Here is a 20,005-nt window from a genome sequence, read left to right as displayed (position 1 = left end):
ATGACAATATGTTAAGATTTTTTTTAGTGCAGTGCTACGAGACCAAAAAAAAAAAAAAGAGATTGAAGCGTAAGTACGTGAATCAAATTAATACTAAAAAAAAGTTTCAAAAATTTAAGGTCAAAAAAAGTATTAACTTCTATTATGGAGAGATAAAGTCAGACACGAGGAAGCTAAATGAGAGATCCAAAACGGGCCCAGATGAGAGAGGCCCAAATCCAAAAGCCCAACCTGAGTGCAGAGACCTGATCCACGGAGGGTAGACCACTCGAATGATCGACGCCGACCAGTTCCTGACTGCCGGCCAAGTTCTGTGGCGATGGCCGTATGACGTTCTTCAGAAATGGGCCCCAACCTACCATGGCTTGATAAACTCCACAGCGGGGCCAATGACCCTTCAATGTGATACTCGACCCACGACAAGCTATTAAAGTCCAAAGGACTAGAGTTTCCCAGGAGTACAAGGATTCAACTAGAAATAGAGGTTGTATGCTAAAATAATCCTAATCTTTATTATCATCAACTTCCGAAAGTATCGGAGTCTGTGTGGTAACGCGCATGGATATCTGTTTTGCAGGTTGACGTTGAATCCACTTTTATTCTTGAAGATTAGTGTGAATTTGGTAAATAATCTCAAAGGCCAAATTTCTACCTCAACAACTTTCAAATATGTATATAGCGAAATGGATATTTGATGTATAATTTTTATTAATCTATTAATCATTTTTATTAAAGATACTTCTAATTCTATTTTTCAGTAAATAATGTGTGTTAGAATGATAAAATTTGGCCAATTGATTAAATGTCATGTCATTATTTTTAAACTATATTTAGGGTCAATCATAAAATTACACGTATCCTAAATTAATTTTAAAATTGACAAATCAAATTACAATACGTGTCTCTCTTATGGCATGAAATGAATTAATTGGATCAAACTCATAAAGAGATTGGGTCCAAGCTCATGGCCCACATAAGACTCTACAAATAGAGGGAGTCACCTCTCATTTGAGACATTCGGAGAGATCCAAAAGCATTGGAGACTTATGAGAGGATGAAGAAAAATTAAGAGGGAAGTAGACAACCGATTGAAGAACTTCACAAGCTACAAGTCGAAGACTTCATAAGCCGAAGACCTGCTGCAAATTTCATCAAGCAAGTCGAAAACTTCATCAAGCCACAAACTTCTCTAAGCATCAAGCTTCACAGTCGAAGACTTTAAAAATTCTTCAATACACCAGAAGCTGAAGACTCTATCTCATTGATTGGAGAACAAACTCACAAGCCCTCAAATTAAAGTTCACATCCGAGATAATTAATTAGAGGGCTTTATATTAGAAATTGTAACACTACATACATTCAATACAAATCAAGTTCATTAATTCGAGTTTTTCTTCGTTGAATTTCTCGTCGAACAAATTGTTCTAAATTAATTTTAAAACAATCACATGACATTTAATCATTGGCAAATTTCATTCAACAATGTGTCAAACGTCCATGGGTGCTATATGTCTTGGCAACAAGAAATTGCTACAAGGCATGAGAGAAGTAATACTCGGATCAAAAATTAAGACTAGAACCAAAATAATATTTAAATTAATATAACACACATGTAAAAGTTTTCATCAATTATTCCTCAGATTTGTGTTTATATTCATCACGTAGGACGAAGGATCGAATTCATAACCTTTTGATTCTTAGACTCGTTTTAGTTTCTTTTTTTTTCTCTTCTTCTAGTTTCTCTCTCTCATGTAGTTTTTCTTCATTCAACTCTCTCAAAAAACTGACCGATCGAATTTGGAACGATCAAACTGACGAATTATCGATCAGACATGGAGGCTATTCTAGCCATTCTCCTTGGCTCCCAAGTAAATGAAAACGAAAACGCATAAAATCTTGGATTATAATAGCAATGAGAAGTGAAGTTTGGGTATATTGGGCCTTCCAAACCCCGAAATGAACTCTCTTCTGGTCCCAACCTTTCTACAAAGTGGTAGACAGCTCTAGAAAGCTCATATCCTTCAAAAAAATATTTGGACAATCTCTAAGTCTAAATGTTAAAATTGCGTCGGATAGGTTATAAGATTTAAAGGTCTGGTACGCCCTCAAATTTTCAATACAGGACCTAAACATACAAATCAATTTTATGCTAATAGTTATTCGAATGTTAAAATTTAAGACAAAATACATTTGCTCCCGTTTCAAAATCAATTAGTTATGAAAGGAGTAGCCAACGTCTGTTATAAACCGCTATTAAGTCTCTTATCTTATCGATGTGGGATCCTTAACAATGTGTCAGATACACCGACAATCGCTCCACGCCAACGCTCTCTTTTCTTCTCTTTCCTCTCTTCTTCTTCCTCTCGGCATAAGCTTTCCACTGCGCTGAAAATCCACGCCTTGTTTACCCTTATTTTTACCATCACTCTTCACACCTACATAACGTTGTTCAGATCTGAAACGAAACTTTGTTTCATATCTAAAGCCAAAATTTATATTGGATCTGAAATGACCAGAGGGTTGTCGTGGTCGACGGTGGTTATGGGCGTGGAGCGGTCGCCAGTATATTCTGAAACGGCAGTGGCGCCGGACGCCGGTAGTCGATGTTGATAGGCGGTAGTTGACGCTGGCAAGCTATTGCCGGAGAAGAAGAGACGAAGTGGAAAGGAGAAGAGAAAGAGGGAAGAGAGAAAAGTGAAAAGATAAAAAAATAAGAAAAAGAAAAAAAAGCCACATATCCAATAAAAAGCCACATAAACTATAATAATTTAAAATTCATAAAAAAAGAAAAAAAAATGAAACTTCATTCAAAATAAGACATGTGTGTGATCCAAGCCACATAGTACATATTCGAATATAAGACTTCATGATAGATAATACCGTAAGACTTTATTTTCTTACCACTGAGTATATAATGTAAGTAGAGTTGTATAAAGTTTGAATTTATAAAAGGAGAACACATTTTGGAAAGGATAAAACTTGGTTCCACACTAGTAAGGAGCAACATTGTCCTTACCTATCATTGAATATTTGATAACTAAGAGAGAGAAATGCAAAAACAAAAATTTATTTTAAAATATAATGAGTTGTCAAATATTCAATATCGTATTGTTCCTTACCAATGAAGAACCAAGTTTTATCCTTTCGAAAATATGTATTTAGGAACCCAATGTCCGAGCTTTATATTTCATGAGTTTGAGTTTAAAAAACAATAATTTTCTAGGAATATATTCTAGAAGTTCGAACTAAAAGCTTACATTTGGAGTGTAAGTCTTTGAGAATGTGTGTTTGAGAGGGAAGTTTGAAAAGCTTCTCTACATGAAATATAATGTGATTTTTTTTAGATAAGAAATGTAGTGTGAGTTTTAGTTTGAGTATTAACTGTTTGAAAAAATATCAATTGGATTTCAAACCTTTTTAAAAATAAAATATTTAATTTAGTTTTTACCCTCAAATTGAGGGGAAAATTGACAAAATAAACTTCCTGTGAGACCCTCTTAAGTTTTTTAATAGCTCTTCTCAAAACACAAGTTTTCTAGTTATTGCTAACATTACCTACTTTGCCAAATGACTTCACATGCCCCTCCTTACCCTTTTAGTTTTCCTCCCTTATTTCTCTTTTTCTTTATTTCTTCTGTCTACCTCCATCTTCCTCCTTTTCCAGATTTTTTTCTTCTCTCTTACTCTTTTCCATGTCTTCCGCAAGCATGAGTTTTTTCTTGTTTACTCTACCATAAAAAAAACCTAAATCTCTTACCATTTTTTAAATAGCAGCCTCCATAATTCTCGTGACCTTCAACAATCACCAGCAACGGATGCATCAAAGCCGACGAGGGAGGTCGTTCATCAAAGAAAGAAGTTCAGGAGAGGAAGAAGGTTACGATGGGATGGGGAAGGAGATAGAGAGAAAGTTGAGAGAGAGCGAAAAACGATTTTAAAAATTGGAGTGGAGAGAAACGAAATCTCAAATTTAAAATACTAAGCATTGAAGACTTTTTTAACTAAAATTTTAGTATATTCAAATTTGAAATTTAATTTAGATTTGTTTTCTTAATTGTTTTTTTCCTCTTTAATTATTTGAACGAATCATTTGAAAAATTAACATAAATCTCTCCTTTAATATCTCCCCTAATTTTGATTAGATAGTCCTCCTTTAATTGTGGAAGTATAAAAAAAAATCATGTTTTTTCCTTCATCTCTTCCTCGTAAATCTGCTCCTTTAATCCTAAATTTAAAATTTAATTTAACTCAATTTGGTGGAGTAAAGAAAAAAAAAAACAATCCCTTTTTTTCTTAACCATCCCCCATTTTTTTCGTTATTATCACCACTTCTTTACCTCTCTCTCGATCTCGCTCTCTCGATCTCGTTCTCTCTGTCCTTCTCGATCTCGCTCTATCGATGACGCCGCTCTCGTTCTCTCGTTCTCGCTTTGTCCCTCTCTCTTCTCTCCCCTCCCTCCTCGACGCATTTGGTTTTGGTTTCATGGAGAAAAAGATAGTCACGGGACGTGCAAGAGATATAGAAGGAAAGTTTTTGAAATCTTGAAAATTTGATTTTAGAAGAGAGGGTGAAAGAGTTGGGAAAAATAATAAGGAAATTTTTATCTTATTTCATATGCAAATTAATCTCTTCCTCTTTCTCGCCGCCGACAATGTTGTCATCGTTCAACACTGTCGTCGGAGAGGCCACCAGGGAGGCGCAAGAGCTCGGGATGGAAGCAGCGGACGACAACCGAACGGGACCTCCACTCGTTGAATTCCTAGCGGAGACGCCAAAAACTGGTGTGTGTTGTGTAGAAATCACGGAGAAGATCAAGCAAATCTAAGAAATGGAGGAGAGAGAAGAGAGATGGAGTCTGGAAGAGAGAAAAAAGTAAGGAGGGGCATGAAATGTCATTTGACAAAGTATGTATGTCAGCAGTGACTAGAAAACTTGTGTTTTGGAGGGAGTGATTAGATTAGAAAATTTAACAGGCACCTCCAGAACGTTGTCAATTTTTCCCAAATTGAGGTAGAATTAAAATTTGTAATTAATTGTAATAAAATAATATTGGAATTTTAATTTGTTTAATTTTCTCCTTTTTAAACATTGTTTTATATGAATATATATACTTGATTACGTTTGTGAAAACTACTTTATTTCACACCTAAATCGTGTGCACAAAACTATTGAAAGTAGACATAATGTTTTTAACTACTATTTTACAGATATATGAATACACACTGAGACCAAGATATTAGTTTGTAAATTATTTTTTCCATATCAATTAAAATTGAGTCCAAATTCTTAGTCACGTGGTGGTATAAAGTACATTTTTAGATATTAGTTTCTAAATTAATTTTTTCATATCAATTAAAATTGAGTCCAAATTCTTACCTCAAGATGATGAATGTCACGTGGTGGTATAAAGTATGTTGGAGGTGGATTTTCAGCTCACTCATGGCGTGAGACGATTGAGTCATAGAAGACACATAGCTCACACTGTCGAAATGTGGTCACTAGATCGGTCAAGCCGATCTCTCAGGTAGTTGAGTCGACCAAGCTATGGAAAAACATGTTCCCAAATCATTGGTCGAGTCGATTGCTTCTCTTCAGTTCAGCCCCATCTCCGACAGACTCCATGACAACACTCTGCGTCTCACGACAATCTTTAAGAGTCGTTGAAGCCTTGTTGGGAACACGATCGGGATCTCGCCTATAAATAGAACTCATTTGCTCCGTTTAAAAGTTCACGAACATCCCTTTTCTATCTGAAAAACATCTCGGATTGTTCCTGACTTTGGCATCAAAGTGTTATTTGTTTTATAGGTCGCCTCTCTAGTCTCCTCCAGCTCGTCCACCAGGTAATCTTGGTTTTCGAGCCGAGGTTCACGGTGTTGGTCATTTTCTTGATCAAACAAAATACATTTTTAATATAGATTTTTCAAGAATAGGTTAAAAAATCAAAAACATTTTTATAAAAGGAATTTTGAGTTGTGGTACAAGTGTCACTTTGCATAATAAGACTCCCTCACGCCTTGTTCAACTTTTCCCTGAATATGTAGGAAAAATTATTTGTCAAAGTTTACACTTGATATGGATAATGTCTTAGTGCTAAAACAAGATAGGAATTATAATGTGAAATAACCAAAAAAGAGGTATGAGAATGAATAATAGTTATTTAAAAGATGTATTAGTAACAAAGTATTGTTATTTTCCAAAAGTCTTTTATCATATAACATAATGTTTTTTTTTTGTTGATAAATATCATATAATATAAGCGACTTCTACGTGACATATTGAAAGAGAAGTTATTGAACATCTCAAATATAACAAATCATATCTCAAAGTTGATGAATCATTCCAGAACCTCACTTAAACTTCGACTTTTAAAAGTTGAGTTAAGATATCAAATAGAACCTCTTTCAACCGCCCACCCACTATCGTAAATTTCGCACCCTAAAATCTCATAGCTGTGTGTAGCGATCATTGAGTGGTCGATCCCATACATCAACACTTATAAATATAGAACGAACTTCTGTATTGCGAATTTGATTGATCATCTCGAGAGCTTATTTAGAATTCCACTAACTTGAGCACCAACACTCTTTTCTTTATTTATGCAGGTTTTGTTGTACTTTGTGAATCCAACCCCTATTATTTTCGTCACCATAATTTATTATAAATAAAGATAATAACTCAATTAAAGAGGTCAATCATAATTTTAATTTTATTGATATAAACTTCACTAATATAATATTTCTCAAAAGAAAAAAAAAACTTCACTAATCGTTGAAGTAAATCCCGGATTAATTTTGGCCACAAATTTATGAATATAAAATTCAAATGTATCTCCATCTTTACCTTTGTAATGCACAAATTACGAAATTTCGTTTCTAGAAATGGAAGCCCAAAAAAATAATCTAAATTTATTATTGTTCAACAATTTATTATTATTAAATTTATATTTCAGGGATGGAATTGATTTGGGACTGGGATTCAGTGAGTCGTCTCTCCAAACTATAGCGACGCGAAACTTTGAAGCTCGCTCCATTTTTTCCGGTTCTCTGTCGCCATGGCGCTTCTGCGGCACTCCATTTTATGACTTGCAGTAGGCTCATACCCAGCCGGTGTAACGGTGCCACTTATAATGGAACTTCCCGTAATCAATGGCTTTCACCCATTGCTCCGTTCCTCCTTATGCCCATGCCCTTGTTCTTCAATCCGTAGCCTCTTCTTTCACCGCAGGAAGATGTTTCTCAGGTCAGCTGGATATCAAAATTCCTACCCATTGCTGCATATTACAGCGAATGGTTCGTTATCAAGTGCTGCCGTAAGGGCCACTAACGAGCAGGATTTCTGGAATGATTGTGAGTTTGTGGAGGTGATTGGCATTGGCAGTAGAAAGGAAGCCGTACTTGATTTTTGTCTCGAGTCGTCTCTCAGGATTTCATCTCTGCGATTTTGGTAATTTCAAGATGTCCATGTTCTCAATTCTGCACAATGATAGCAACTACTTTTTTGCTTTTAGAATTTTGGTTGTTAGTTGAGTTACCTTCATAATTTCGCTGAAGTTATCCGAGAAAAGTTTAGGCTCCTTTGATTAAGTATGGTTTTTGTTTTCATTTTTAATTTCAATTTAAGTGTTGTGAAAAACGAAAAACATGATCGAGTAGTATCATATAAAAATTAGTTGTCACAATATGTTACTGACAGAGTTATTATGGTAAAGTCCACTTACAACAATTTGGAAAGTTTGGGAAGTGATGATAAAATTGAACCCCCTATGGTTGATTTACTACTTGTTTTCCCTTATCTATGTTTTCATTTTCAAACATAAGGGGAGAAAAGCAAACGTAGTGGTACTAGAAAAAAAAAAGGTTAATTCCTGTTAGTTATCTATTGCTAGGGGTTGGTTAATGGTTTCACTATTTTAGTTACTTGTGAAACTCAACTGAAAAGTAAAGTTGTATGTTGTGAGGAGAATTTGATTACATATTGTATTTTTTTTACAAACTTTTTGCAGGCAAATTGTAACGAACGATTCACTAAAAGTGCAACTAATTCAGAGGTTCATTGATAAAGGTTCTTTCACTCTTTTCATGTTTGATTTTCCATTTTAAGCTGTTGCCATGCAAGATAGGCTGATCACCTAGAACATACAATTGAGTTAGGGTAACTTCAAATTAGCTTTTTTCTGTTATCTTTTGCTCGCAGGCCAATACAGTTAACAAATTAGTTCACCTTGAAATTACAAAATCTGGAACTTGCTTTAATCTAAATACACACCTTGAAGTCTAACATCATAAGGTTTCCAAATGCCAACAAATTAAGTGTAGTTAAGAGAAAAGAGAGAAAATAAAAGGAAGAAATATCGTTTGCATGAGAGAGCAAGTTTTTTTTTGTTGTATTTTTTTAATTCTGAATGAAAATTTAAATCAATTGACAAGGAGAACTGGAGAAGTAAAGAAAAAGTGAGCATCAATCATTTCTAAAGGTAAACTGGGGCTAGTTGATGGTGGTGGTTGGATGGTCTCTGGCTCTCCATTGTGGAGGATTACAAAGGGTAATGCCATGAAAGGAATAGCTGTTTTCTATGAAATCTCTCTCGTTAACAAATTGGTCCAAGTTCCTATTCTGCTGTCAACTTTTCGCAAAGAGAGGGAGATTAATAAATGTAAAGTTTTTCTTATAGACGTTATCCTTGGATACTCTAAACATCAATGATCAAGATCTAAATGGAAATCCTCAACCCAAATTTATGCTGCCTTCACAAAAAAGGTTTGGAAGATGCTAATCAGCTTTTCTTATCATGTTAGATGTTGTGGAACAGAACAGACTTCCATTTTAGGTTGCCTCCTAGATCCTCCAAAGATTTTGGGCGCATAGCTTTAAGGATAAGAAAGAGCTATTCTTGGTCAATAGTTTTTGTGTGCTGTTCTGAGAAATATGGGTTGAATTGAATTGAAGAATTTTTTATGAGGCAAAAAGCTTAGACTAAATCTGATGTTGCTGTATATATTTCTTCTTCTTGATGTCTTCGATCAAACACTTTTTGTAATTACTTTTATCTAATAAATAGACATTGGGGATTTTTTTCCCACTTCTCTAGTCCTCTTCCGTCCTTTGGAAATTCCATTATCTTAATGAAATGAATTCTTATAAAAAAATTCTGCAATTTACTATTCTTCAAGTCATCCTTCATTTGGTTCAAACTCAAACATACAGAGAGACATGCAGACATACTTATATATATGTGGATGTATGTGTACATCTACATATATGTATATATGTCATTGAGATGTATTATTTCACTCTTTTTTGTTTTATATAATTTCATATTGTCTAAGATTTTCTATGTTACAGACCTTGAGTCTCTTTAGTTTGATCTTATCCTAATGCGGGAACTGTGATATTTTCAATGTGAGCTAGAGTACAAAGAGAACCACGGAAATTTTATTTTTCAGATTCTCATTATGTGCTTGATCCTAGATTATGTAGATATTGTGCTAGACATATCAATGCATTTCATTTATTTCTTCATTTGCGATCTCTTGTTGTAGGAAGCTTAATTCTCTTCATTTATATTAATACTTGATACTCACATTAGTTACAACATTTAATTCTTACTTCTGAACAGTATATTTCCATATTCACACCCAGCACTTAGTGGGTGAAAAGAAATATAATAATCTATTACTCATTTTGATTATGCTTGCAGATAATACCCCAAGGATGGTTGACGTTCCACTGTCACTACAATCATGTTCGAAGGCTGTTATACTTGTTTGTACATTTCTTACCTAAAAGTCCTTATCTCAATAGAAATGATTATTTATGCCACTAAGACCTGAAAGTTCTGAATTTGATTGCTTGCCTTTCTTCTCTCTAGAGATATTATGTTTGTTATGCTTCCTAGTTCCTTCATGAATTATGATGTTCCTTGGGGATTAAAGAGGAGGAGACTTAATCAATTATTGCTATATATGGTTGACTCTATATTGCCTTCTTACGATGATATTTCATCTTGTTTTTTTTTGGCCTTTTTCTCGTAATAAGAAAAGTATTACGACAGAACAATATTACAAAGAATATCCTTAGAGATATCATATAGTTGCGTGCTGTAGATGAGGAGAATGATATCTTTGTCAAACAATTATTCCGAAGGAAATATGTAAAATTGTAGTTTGAGGATGTATATGATAAGAAACGGGAAATTTTGGGATATTTCCTAAGAGAAATTTTGGAAGCAAAGGTGCAGGTACAATTGGTTGAGCCTCATTTTTCTTCCTTAATTACAGTTATTGGTGTGCATTAAATTGGTTGAGCCTCTGTTACCATTTAGCTAGAAGAGCATTGTTTTTCTTCCTTAAATTACCAATTTTGAAACCACGATACTAACAGCTTGGAACAATATGCAACCTTTTCAAGCAATTTTTCTTCCCTTTACTTTCCCGAAAAGTCTCACATTTTTCTCTCGAACTCAAGGATAATTCTCTTGGGCTTGGGCATGAGAAATAAAGAAGTGTAATACGAGGAAAGGTAAGAAAGGACCAAATAACAAAGAGTTAATCTCTCCCTCTGGATAGTAAATATTTTTTCATTCGTCCAATTTTTTCTTTTTTTTTTTTAGATTTGAAAAATACCTGTATTGATCAAAAAAAGAGAAACAAACTAGAGGCTGGGGTAGAGGGAACCCCACCAAACGAACTAAACAACCGCTTCCCAATTGTTCATAAACATGGAAAGATTGTAGTTACAAAAGAATTTACTATAAGTGATGCACCACCGAGAGGCCGTGTGCTGTACATTCCTACAAAAAAAACCAAAAGTAGTCGACTTATCTTCAAACATGCGAGAATTCCTTTCCAGCCATAGACTCCATAGGAGAGCCCTTGAAGCACACTTCCAAATAAACTTAGCCTTTTTAGGAAGAGTCCACCCGTGAAGCACTTCAACCATCCAATCATCTATCATTTTTGGGAAGCAAATAGAAATTTCAAAGGTGTTTAAGAGGAGACACCAGTTCTTTTCCGCAAAAGAACAATGCAGAAAAATGTGATCTATGTTCTCACTGTGATTCAAACAAAAGGAGCAGACCGAAGGGGATAACACCCAATTCTTGCACTTTTTCTGTAGGTTCTCATGAGTATTAAGGCTTCTATGAGCAAGAGACCAAAGGAAGACTTTGATCTTTTTTGGGACCTTGAAGTTCCAAATTGCCGAGATGAGGGGTGATCTCATAGATGAGCTACGATCCAACAGCTTTAAACGGGCCGAGCGAGTAGAGAACTGACCATTTTTTCCAGGAGGCCATAAAACCCGATCCTCCCCCTCACCCCATCGCACCACATCGATAACTTGGAGAAGATTTATCCAGTTTTCAAGCTCCCAATCAAAAAGACCTCTACGCAGACCTAGATCCCAATCGTTCTTATTTGCATTCCAACACTCCATGACTGTGGCTTCCTTTTCTGTAGAGAGATTGAAAATGTCAGGGAACCTCTTTTGGAGAGAGTCATTCCCAATCCAACTGTCCGACCAGAATTTAATACGATTCCCTTTCCTCGTCTTGAACTTAAGGAATTTGGAAAAAAACGAGCCGTTCTTGAAAATATCGAACCACGGTCTTCCTTTGGCACAACCTTTAGGAGGAAGGGTATTCCACCCGTGAGGTTCTTTACCGTAGATGCTAGCTATCACCTTCCTCCAAAGCGCATTGTCTTCTTGGGTGAATCTCCAAAGCCATTTAAGTAGTACACTGTTGTTCTTTTGTTGTAAAGCCCCTATACCAAGACCTCCATATTGCAACGGAAGAGCGGTCTTTCCCCAATTCACCAGGTGAGTAATAGAGCCATTATTGCTATTTCCTTTCCAGAAGAAATCCCGAGACAGCTTCTCAATTTCCTTTATAACCTTCGTAGGAGCCTTTAAAACCGAGAAGTACTATAGGGGAAGACTTGTGATCACCGATTGCGCAAGAGTGAGTCTACCTCCTTTTGAAATGAAGAGGTTCTTCCATTTGTCTATCTTTTGCCTTCAGAGGATCCCAAAAAGTTTTTTTCTTATAATTGCCACCCAAAGGAATTCCCATAATTGCCACCCAAAGGAATTCCCAGATACGAAAAAGGAAGCCTTTCCACTTTACAGCCAAACATTCTAGCTTTGTCTTGAAGAACATTTTCTTCTACATGAATTCCTATAATAGTTGTTTTCGAAAGATTCAAAGACAGCCCCGAAGCCTGTAGGAAAATGTCTAAGATCATCCACCATTTTTCCAAAATGCCTATCTCATTTGGACAGAAAATCATCGTATCATCGGCGTATTGCAAGTGAGAGACTTCCACCTCCTCCTTACCAATGCCAAAGCCTTTGATCAGCCTTCTTTGACTACAAAAATGGACCATTCTACTGAAAGAATCACCAACTAAGGTGATAAGGAAGGGGAAGAGAGGGTCCCCTTGCCTCAACCCTCTTTTGGCAAGAATTTTACCCCGGGGCCGACCATTAATAAGAATAGAAAAATTAGTGGAAGTTAAAGAACCCATAATCCATTTTCTCCATCTGGACCCAAAGCCCTTCTGTTCCATGACTGCTTCCAAATAAAGCCAATCTACCTTGTTGTAAGCCTTCTCATAATCTAGCTTAAGAACAAAGCCTGACTTGTTTCTCACCTCCCAATCCCCAACTGCCTCTGAAGCAATAAGGATAACATCAATTATTTGACGGCCTTCGATGAAAGCAGACTGTGCATCGTGAATTATCATTGGTAAAACTTCTTAAGTCTTTCCGTAAGCACTTTTGAGATGATCTTATACAAAGATGTTACCAAACTAATCGGTCTGTACTCGCCAACCTTCATAGCCTTCTTCTTCTTAGGAATTAAACAAATATAAGTCTCATTTGTGCACCTGTTGATAACCCCATTTCTTAAAAAATCCTGGAACACCCCCGATAAATCTTGCTTCATAATGTTCCAGGACTTTTTGAAGAATTCATTTGAGAAGCCATCCGGCCCCGGGGACTTCAAATTTCCGAGGCTAAAAACAGCTTGCTGAATTTCCTCTATATCAAAGGGTCTCTCCAGCCAAGTTGTCCAACGATCTTCAAGGCCTTCCCATTGAACGTCTTCAATCAGAAAATGAGGTCCCGAGGAATCCCCATATAATCGCTCGTAGAACCCAACAATTTCCTGAACAATCTCGTTTTCAGAGGAAAGTACCTCTCCATTGTCTTTTTCTAAAATGGAAATGATGGTTTTAGATTTCCTAGCCGAAGACCATCTATGAAAAAAATTAGAATTTTCGTCCCCCTTCTTGAGCCAATTTAGCTTACATTTCTGGGCCCATTTCCTCTGCTCTCCGATGGACAAAATAAGGAAATTCTTTCTGTGCTCCTCTCTTTCAACCTTCTTTGTCTCAGAAAGAAGTCTAACTTCTTCAAGTTTGTCAAGCCCATCTATTCTTCGTTCGCAGTCTCTAAGGTCGTTTTCAACAACCCCAAAAGTCTCTTTGTTCCACTTTCTCAGCCGAATCTTGATTTCTTTCAGCTTATTCATAAAAACATAGCCGGGCCACCCGAAAGTGGGGAGAGAATTCCACCAAGACTCAATGTTATCCTTGAAAGAAGGATGATCCAACCACATATTTTCAAAGTGGAAAGGGGAGGGACCCCATTTCTGGTTGCCTAAACGCAATAAGAGAGGGAAATGGTCCGAGGTTGTACGAGGGAGTCTGAGCAGTTCGACTTTCTTAAAATCTTCCACCCACTCCTTAGAAAGGAAGAATTTGTCAATACGAGTAGCCACTGGGTTAATTCTGCCATCAGACCATGTGTACAAGCCATTCTTCATGGGGACGTCAACTAGATTCAAATTATCTATCAACAAGTTAAAATTCTGCATACTTCTCGTCACTCTGCCTCCACTAGATTTATCTTCCAGCCGTCTAACCACGTTAAAATCGCCCCCACACACCAGCGGTCCGCACAAAGACCATTTAGGTCCAAGATTTCTTGCCAAAAATCATCTCTGGCTTTGTAAGTTGAGGGCCTATAAGTTGAGGGCCCATAGACACCTGTAATCCAACCAACAAAGCTATTTTTGAAAATAACCCGAATAGAGATAGAGAACGTACCTAAAACCGTCTCTTCCACCTGAACTGAATTCTGGTTCCACATAATGATCACGCCCCCCGCCGATCCTTCTGCTTTCAGCTCGGACCAGCAAATGTGTCTCGAGCTCCAGATGGATTCCACTAAACTTCTGTCTATCGTGTTGAGCTTCGTTTCTTGAAGAATCACCACGTCGGGGCTATTTTTGACTAAAAAGGACTTCACCAGCACTCTTTTGGAGGGAGCGTCGAGGCCTCTAACGTTCCAGGAGATAACTTTCATTCAGAAACCATCAGTCCTCAGATTCATCTACTTCCTTTGCCTCTAATTCTCTCTCCATGGCCCTAAGAAGGTTCGTGATCTCTCTGGATTTTTTCTTGGTGGACACGCTACCTTTGGCAGAAATCGGTCTAATGCACATCTTACACTCCCATAGAGATCGAACCAACTTTCTAGAGAAAGGAAACTTGTCTGAAACTTCCTCATCATCCTCAGAAACTTCCTCCTCCGAGGCTTGAATAGACTGACCCGAACCATTCTGTTCAATAAATTTAAGTGCCAACGGAGAGCTGCCCTCCCCTTCCTTTTCCGTTGTCCTGTTCATTTCTACATCATCTACCCTTCCATTCTGATTTTCCTCCTTGAAAACAAACAAAGTAGCCCTCAGGGAAATTTTCTTGGGATTCAGCAAGAGGGGTTGCCTCCACAAAAGCTTCCTCTTCACTGCTTATGCTGAAAACAGACCTGTCCGACCCATCTTCTTTCCGTTCAGCCTCCTTCTTTTTGTCATTTCCTATGCTTTGTAAAAGGTTCGTAGAATGGATTTTGCCATTTTTGTGAAAGAGCCGGGTTTGATTTCTTTTAGAAAAGGACACTGCCTTATCTTTTCCTTTTGCTCCTTTCAAATCGCCTTGGGAAGCGGGAAAAGTCTGAGTGTTGGACTTTGTGTTATCCTTACACAGTACCACAATGTCCTTTTGTTTGTCTTCCTCCAAAGTGGGGCCCATTACCTCTTTATCCTTATTTTGAAAGGACATACTAGCTTCTGGATGCTGCAAAAAGGAACCTACTTCTAGGTGTTCCTCCGGCGGGAAAGGGTACCTTATAGTAACCACTGGGTAATGGCAACCATCTTCTATTCTCCAGCGGTCTGCGGCATTGAAATCTGGACTCTCAAAACCTTGGTAGAACGCCCTCGCTGCCTCCGGCAAAAAACCTCCATGAATGGCGACATCTTTTCCGGCGAGCCACTTACTTTCTTCATAAGGAACTACTTTGGCCTGAAAGCAATGAGGGCCGTTGACCAAGCAAATCTCAGCTGGAATAAAACCACAGTAGTTTCCTTTGACTTTGATTGCCACATCGAAACATTCAATAAAGCATGAGTTGTTGTCGTCGTAATCAAGGAAACCCCCCAGGGCGTTTCCTACTGCCTTGAAAGTGGCTAGGCTCCATAAGTGTAGAGGAATGTTTCTCACCTTCACCCAACTACCATACGAAGGAAACAAAAAATCTCTACCATGGATTGTGGGATTCCATTCTTCAACTTTGACTGTTAAGGGGCCGAAAGTGACCCACCCTTTATTCGACAGAAGAAGACAAGCCATCTCTGTAGAGGGGCATTTAAGGAGGGCCTTGTCAGCTTGGAAGAGATTGATAATAAAAGAACTCTCTGTTTGTTCTTTAATGACATTCACAATACGGCTCCAATCGTCATGGAAATTCCTACGAGTGAGGATAAGTGTCTCTTCCCAATTCAAAGGTCGGACTTCCATTCCTGCAGCCCCTTTTCTTTGTTGTTTCCTCCATTCAATTTCAGTTTTCAGCTTCAAAGATGCATCCCTCTCTTTCTGCTTCGTTTTCACTATGTCTGCAAAGGAAAGAGTTTCTCTACCAAAGAGCTTACTAGAAGAAGAAGAGGCAGACACTGGACTCACCTTAGCATAACTCACCTTAACTGTAGAAGAGGTGGCCATCTCATTTTTTCCATTCAAGAAATCGATGATCAAGGTACTGAAAAGCTTCCATCCTTTGCAATCTTCGTCCGAGGGGATGACTAAATTTCTTTTCCCTCCCGAGCTATGAACCTTTGTCACTTCTAAAAACCTCCCTCTTTTGTTTGTCGTTTTCTGTATCCAGAGAAAACCACCATTGCAATTTGTCTTTCTGAAGAACTTCTGTGTTTGTGGAGCAAGGAGTAAGTCTTCCACACTGTCGGCTATCCAGACCGCCGCTACCGCTTCCACTGTGATCTCAAAGAGTCTTCGACCATGTTTTTCAACAATTCTTACAAAGTTCCCATTCTTTTTCCTATCGTATTCACAAGAGAAAACCTTGTTCTCAATCCTTACCGAAGGCTTTCCCATCGAAAAGGCCATTAAAATGCAACATCTTCTGGCACGGCGGTGAGGGAGGAGAGAAGGGGGGGCTGGGGAAGAGGCATAGCAGAGAGAAAAAAATCGCAATCCTCAGATTCAATGAGGTGATTCTAATTAAAACTGAAGTGTAAGCTGTAAACATTCGTCCAATTTTTTCAGCATCTTCTATATATTGAGTTTCGAAATTCTAAAACTTTCTTGGAGCTCTTCCTTAAGGCAACCTAGACACGACATGGGAAGTTCTTCAAATTTACATCCCAAATAGCTTGGAATGCTCTCCAATCGAGGCTTACATCTCAAGGCTTACACTTGAGCTCTTTTAGAGGTACTTGGATCCTCCATCTCTCTCCCTCTATTTATAACAAAACCCCTAACAACTTTCCTTACTAATCACTAATATAGCCTACTATTCTATTAATCACCATAATTACCCCTAAAGACCATTCCTATCACATTGCTTGTAAACCTATGCTTCAGTCTCCCACTTTGTTAGATTTTTTAATGAGGTCTGCAAAAGAATTTAGAAGGTCATATACCTAGGGAAAATAAAGTAGGCCTTTGGTCTCTTTGAAGGTTAGCACAAATGGCAAAACTGCAAGCATGGTGTCTCAATCGCAGTTTAACAAGGCTCACAAAATGATTGTAGAGCACTCGCTCGCAAGCAAGTCTACCAACTCAAAGTGCCACAACCAATGACACAACGGGTCTACTTCGCAACCACCACCCACTTCTTGAGAAAAACGATTTTAGAAGACGTGGTTGGAGAAAACATTTGAAAAAGTGTTTGAAAGCATTTTAGAAAGCATGTTATAGGCTTCTAAGCAAAAGAGAAACAACGAACTCAAGGTAAGGAGGATGGTCACTAGTGGTACCCGGTACCCTTGTAGTATATTATTAGGCATTTTGCCTGACATCGGGAAAATGAAAAGTGGCGAGGGTCATTCACCACCAGAAGTAAAAGGAAAAGAAACTAACTTAAAAGTACAAGAAAAAGATACTAAGACGCAAAATTAAATATGTAAGATGAAAACATGCGGGAAGAGGTTGTTATGACGTGCAGCCACGGATAACAGGCCCTGGACAAGCATGTTCATGAGTCTCAGCATGGTCATGAGTCTCATGACACTAGGCAACCCTAGAGGATGCTTATTTTGAGCTAATATTTTTACGGAGAGGAAAGCTCCTCATCTATATATGCGTTGCTCCTGCATGAGTATTCTTTGGAGGAAGTTTATGGCTGTTTTATGTCCTCTACTCTCTTTTCCAGATGGTATTCAGGCAAGAAAAAGGAGAAGCTGGACTCAATACCATTGAATTTAAATCTAACACATTGGAATCAACACTTTCTTTAACTTCTGCAGCAATATTCTTGTTGTGTCTTCTGGAAAGGGAGTGGGAGTCTGTTTGGGAACTCATAAGGTTTAATGTTTCTTTACGGGGTCTGTTTCAAAGTTATTTTGTAATTATCAGTTAGGTCATATTCTTTTGGATTGGAAGCCCTTTCTCTAGTCTAGCTTCCTTCTTCATGGCTATGTTTTTGTATGCCCTTGTGTTTATGTTTTGTTTTCATTTTCTCAATGAAAAGTTCGGTTTCTTATAAAAAAAAAAGTTCTTGTTGTGTCTTTCTCAGTGAGGAAAAAAATATATTCTTGGCCTAATTCTGGAGGTTATCATTGTTGGAAGTTTGGCTGGAGCATGACAAAAATTCCCTTGATATGGAGAGAGCTGTGGAGGGAATCTGAAAAAATATAGTTTCTGTTGCCTCCTCTTTGAGTTCCTTTGCCTTAAGATTTTTGGAACTACCACATTTCTTAATTCCAAGAGGAGAACTTTTATGAAGCTTCTTGTATTTGGAATTTGACCCTTTTTTTGGATAACAAACCACAATTTGATCCTTTTTGCAAATTTCGTCTTTATCAATGTAATAGTTTCATATTAAAAAAAAACTGCTTTCTAAGAAAATTTGTTAAGAGGCAAACTACAAAACCTTAAAATGACTTTTCATTTGTTTATCACATGTCAAAATACTGTGCTTCTCTTGTAGCAGGTTATTATGGAATTCATATTTTTCCTTAATCTAATTATTCTATCCATTCTTACTTTTGTCTTCTTTAGGTTGTTAGTGCTGGATATGGTTTGGATTACTCTGCAGCTGTTGATATTCTTAGAACCATAAGATCTGCAAATGGATTTACTGTTACAATTGTCTTAAAACCTTTTAGCTTTGAAGGCCAAAGGCGCCAAGATGAGGTAGTGAATGGCATGCAGCTTGTACTTGAAACGCCTTGTGATAACGAAAGCTTGTTTTTTTCATTAAAAAAAAAAATAGCGCCTTGTGATATGTGATTTATAAAAGTCTTCTATTTTGCATATTTATTGAAGTTTCTGTATTTTATGAGCCATCAAAAGATATTATTTCTGAAGTTACTAACGATCAAATCAAATTCCAGGTTAAACATTTGGTAGGAAGTCTAAAGGAGCACACGAGCTTCTTAATTGGTGAGTTATGTCTAAATGAGATAACTTAAAAGACTTCAACTGTTTCAATATATTTATTTTTCTTCATGGAAATTGAAAAGGTGAGATGGTATTTTCTATCCTGCTTCAATCCACTGGGATCCTCCATTGTTTTCCAGGACCCCGGATTGAATTTCCTTCTGGAAAGAGTGAACTTAAAGAAATAATAATTTCAATCAAGGAAGATCTGTGACCACTTAATACTTTCTTTTCGTGCACAGATATTGACACCAAAAGACTACTTGAGAAGGACTTGGTGACTCTTGACGAGGCTGTGAGATCTGCAAACAATGCTGTCTTGTTGGCTATAAATTCAATATCCATTATCAAGTCTGTAAGTTCACCTTCTCTGCCATATATTTAGAAAATTACAATTGCTTGCTTTTGACAACTGATGTGTTATATCTGGAACATATCAGGAGACGTTAATAAAGTTCATAAATGAACCTCAGAATGATCTGAAAGAGCTTGGTGCAAGAGAAGTCATTGGAGTAAGTTTCCTCAATTTATTTAGAGTTGGAAATTGGTTGCTTCTTGTGTCTCATTTGTTTCTTGGTTAGGTTCATAGTATATTTCTTAATACAGACTGTTTATGAAAAAATGAAAAGATCCAGGGAGAATACTTATCTTGTTCCTTTGCTTATATTCATCTTATATTTATAAGAAAAAAGTTTCTGGTATATGGGCATAGAAGATGTATTCCAGGCACTCCTCTTTGTAGTTGCATGGTCGAAAGGAAGATCTTGTTTGTGGAACCCGGCGAGAGTCAATATGTCTAAAGAAAATAAGAGTTTTCTTAGTGAAAGAGGGAGGAGCTAATCTTCTCTCGATTGCATGGTCTAGCCTCTTTAGAATGGGTAGAAAAGTGTTCTAGAGATATTTTAGTTGTTCCAGTAATCAATAGATTCTTTAGACAGACTCATTACGGCGAGAGGTGCATGGATAACTATGTCTTTTGGATTGAGAAAATAAAAAATAAAAGACGCATTTTAGCTGAAAGTTTTTAAGATCTGATAGT

General features: G+C 37.2%; 1 protein-coding gene across 1 annotated transcript in view; it reads left to right on the top strand.

Moving 5' to 3' along the window:
* The first annotated feature begins 6,947 nt into the window (after nt 1-6,947).
* ARC3 (GTP binding protein) overlaps nt 6,948-20,005 on the top strand; it is a 28,628-nt gene continuing 15,570 nt past the window's right edge. The window contains exons 1-7 of the mRNA XM_022290754.2: nt 6,948-7,447; nt 8,007-8,065; nt 9,702-9,766; nt 18,586-18,720; nt 18,921-18,969; nt 19,209-19,321; nt 19,407-19,478. Of these exons, the coding sequence (XP_022146446.2) occupies nt 7,131-7,447; nt 8,007-8,065; nt 9,702-9,766; nt 18,586-18,720; nt 18,921-18,969; nt 19,209-19,321; nt 19,407-19,478 (810 nt within the window). The 5' untranslated portion in view covers nt 6,948-7,130. The remainder of the gene's footprint in view (nt 7,448-8,006; nt 8,066-9,701; nt 9,767-18,585; nt 18,721-18,920; nt 18,970-19,208; nt 19,322-19,406; nt 19,479-20,005) is intronic.

This window comes from Momordica charantia (assembly GCF_013281855.1).
Source record: "Momordica charantia cultivar OHB3-1 chromosome 4 unlocalized genomic scaffold, Mcharantia_2.0 BLBB01000004.1, whole genome shotgun sequence".
In the NCBI taxonomy this organism is placed as follows: domain Eukaryota; kingdom Viridiplantae; phylum Streptophyta; class Magnoliopsida; order Cucurbitales; family Cucurbitaceae; genus Momordica; species Momordica charantia.
This window is presented reverse-complemented; position numbering and strand designations above follow the sequence as displayed.